This window comes from Capsicum annuum, chromosome 1 (assembly GCF_002878395.1).
Source record: "Capsicum annuum cultivar UCD-10X-F1 chromosome 1, UCD10Xv1.1, whole genome shotgun sequence".
Lineage (NCBI taxonomy): Eukaryota > Viridiplantae > Streptophyta > Magnoliopsida > Solanales > Solanaceae > Capsicum > Capsicum annuum.
Genome location: NC_061111.1, coordinates 88,644,090 through 88,647,310, shown reverse-complemented (window position 1 = coordinate 88,647,310; position 3,221 = coordinate 88,644,090). Strand labels below are relative to the sequence as shown.

Here is a 3,221-nt window from a genome sequence, read left to right as displayed (position 1 = left end):
ATTTTTTACTGTATAAGTTTTGGTGTTTTTTAAAAAATAGTATTTAGTATAATGGTTTGTGTTGCATATTTTAGAATTAATATAATATATAAACAAACACTCAAACTTAATTTCACCTGATAATCCTGATAAGTTAACATTTCAATTTTGAGAGTGCTTATTTAGGTACTTCAACTTGATTTCAACTTGCTACTTAACACTTCAACATTTCTATAAAGTCTCAAGAACACCAACACTAACATAATGCCACATAAGTTCTGCATGTTTCTAGATGATTATTTTATAAGTCAAAATTTTAAATAATTGACAGAGACGAGTTGAAGTGTCTACATGTATACTATCAAAGTTAGAGTACTTACTTGTTACTTTCTCTGTTCCATAATAAGTTAATTATTGAATTTTGACACACATGTTAAGAAAAAAAGTAAAGATATAAATTTATCATGTTTTTTCATTTTTACCCTTTTCAAAAAGCAAAGACACATGATACATCATTCCCAATGCGCATTTAATGGAGGGTAGATTTGGAATTTTTTTTTAACATTTACCTTGAATTGTGAACCATTCACTTATTTTGAAATATTAAAATTGCTCCAACAATTCACTTATCGTGAAATAGAGGGAGTAGTATTTAATCTTTAAAGTTTAACGAGACTTTCTTGATTTTGTGGCTAAATATTTCTCTTTTCACTGTAGTTGTCGGATCGAACGACCACAAATTATTAATATTCAACCAAAAAAAGAAGAAGCTAAAATTATTAATTTTTGATAAACTTAGCAGACCAAAACTATTCAGGTGATACACAAGGGATTCTTTTGATTATCCCCTTAAACATAGGGGACCAAAACTATTCAGGTGATACACAAGGGATTATTTTGAATATCCCCTCAAAACATAGGGGGTCATCTTGCATTCTCTCTCACATTTACCACTTGCTCTATAAATACTACGATACTCTAAAACCGAAAAAGAAACTAAGATCAACTCAATTGTCGCCATTTTCAACTCTCTTATAAAATCCTCTAAACACAAACAATCAAACAATAATATTTCTAATTTTCTTCATACTATTCTTACAGAGTCTTGTTATCAAGAAAGCAGAAAAAATGGACCTATTTTACAAGGCAAAAGCAGTAAGGCTTCGTAGCTACCATGAAAAATACTTAACAGCAGAAGAAGATGAAGAAACAGTGATTCAAGATCGTGATGGGGCTTCCAAGAATGCAACTTGGACAGTTGAATTCATCAACAGTCCTGAAAAATACAACATAATTCGCCTCAAAAGTTGCTACAACAAGTACCTCACTGCTTCAAATCAAAGATTTCTTTTAGGTATTGTTAAAGTTTGCCCTGATTTTTCTTAGTTTATTACTCCCTTGTACACTTTTACTTGTCAGCTATGTTAAAAAAATATCCGTTTTTATTTAAAATCTAGAGATAATCATTACTTAGTTGCTAAGTTACTCTTTTTATTAGCTTTAGTCATTTCTCAATATATTTTTTAAAATATTAAATTTATTAATTTTCTCTTTAAAAAAGAATTATCTATTTTAACTTAACTTGATATAAAGTTTAAAAAAATCAAAAAGATTTTTGAATCTTATAATCTTAAATTAAAGTTGTATCAAATATATTAATATATTTTTTAATTTTGTGATTCTAAACATGTTACGTGAAAAGTTAAAATTAAAATACTATAAAAAAAAAAATAGTTATTTTTTTTTCAAATAGACTAAAAAAGAAAGTATTCCTTTTTAAACTAAGGAAATATTATATATTTAACGAGTGATGCAAATTGTCATTTTATTTAGAATAAGGCACAAGTAACACCTAAACCGTACTCGAGGTTGCTAAAATACACTAAACTTTACGAGAATCTTAATATTCCTAAATTCTTTTTTTTTTTTTTGTTATTTTTGTGCTCATTTATGCTGACACTGTTGTCAAGTAGCAACATATTTTTATGCGCACAAAAATATAGAAAAAAATGAGTTTATGGATAATAAGAGCCAGGAAAATTTAGATGTGTTATAACAACTTCGGCTATAGCCTAGATTACTTGTGTCTTTAATCTCTTTTATTTAATATTTTGTGAAGGGTATATCATATCATTAATGTAATTGTATTTTGCTTTCTCAAAGAAAAATTAATCATTTTTCACTAAAGGGATCTTTCTTTTATACAATTAGGGTCGTTTGACCAAGAAAATTATTAGTACTTGAAAAAAGTTGTTTTTGTTTTCAATATGAAGAATGATATTTGGAAATTGGGGTTGTGTTTGGACATGACTACAAAATGAAGTTGTTTTTGAATTTTTGTGAGTAATTTGGACTAAAAAAAAGTGAAAACAACTTTTTAGTGTTTTGTTTTTCAAGTTCTTTGAAAATTGAAATTGAATTCCGGAATTTTTCAGTATTTTATGGCCAAATGTGTTTTGTAAAAATAATTCATGGTCAAACTCCCCCTAAAACCATCATCAATGTAGTCACTCAAAGAATTTTGTTTACAAAGGATATGATCATTCAAGTTTTGCATTTGTTAGTTCTGTATGCCGAATGTTATTTCGATCCCCACAGGTATGACAGGGAGGAAAGTTCTACAAACTCTGCCACAAAGGCTTGATTCTTCGATAGAATGGGAACCCATTAGAGAAGGGCACCAAGTAAAGCTTAGGACAAAGCAAGGTCAATTCTTGAGGGCTAATGATAGTATTCCACCTTGGAGAAATTCTGTCACACACAATATCCCACATAGGACTTCTACTCAAGATTGGATTTTGTGGGATGTTGATGTGGTTGAAATCTTGGTTCATTCACCAGTTCCTAAAGAGCCTCCACCTTTGGTTTATCATGATCATGAAGGCTCTAATTTGGGTTCTGAATCTATTTCACGTTCATCTTCTGTTTACTCTGCGTCAGCAGCCAGCTTTTCTAGACAAGAGGTATTATTGCTGTTTCCAGTTTTCTTTTAGAATTGAAATTCTTTGATGCTGTGGTGATTCCGGTTTATTATTCTTTCTGTTTCAATTTATGTGAGTATGACATAGAGATTAAGATAGAAATGAAAAGACTTTTGAAAGTTGTGGTCTAAAATATGAAATAGCATGGAGTTCCAATTTATGTGACATAGTTTGAATCACATAGATTAAGATATAAATGAAAGACTTTGAAACTTGTGGTCTTAAACATGAAGTAGCACGGAGTTTGGTGTTTTTGTAAAC

General features: G+C 29.4%; 1 protein-coding gene across 2 annotated transcripts in view; it reads left to right on the top strand.

Annotated features, from left to right (window-relative positions):
- The first annotated feature begins 895 nt into the window (after positions 1 to 895).
- LOC107877623 overlaps positions 896 to 3,221 on the top strand; it is an 8,284-nt gene continuing 5,958 nt past the window's right edge. The window contains exons 1-2 of one of the 2 annotated variants that reach the window (XM_016724327.2): positions 896 to 1,333; positions 2,578 to 2,942. In XM_016724327.2, coding sequence (XP_016579813.1) covers positions 1,108 to 1,333; positions 2,578 to 2,942 — 591 coding nt within the window. In that variant the 5' untranslated portion in view covers positions 896 to 1,107. The remainder of the gene's footprint in view (positions 1,334 to 2,577; positions 2,943 to 3,221) is intronic. The other variant, XM_016724321.2, reaches the window with a different exon arrangement.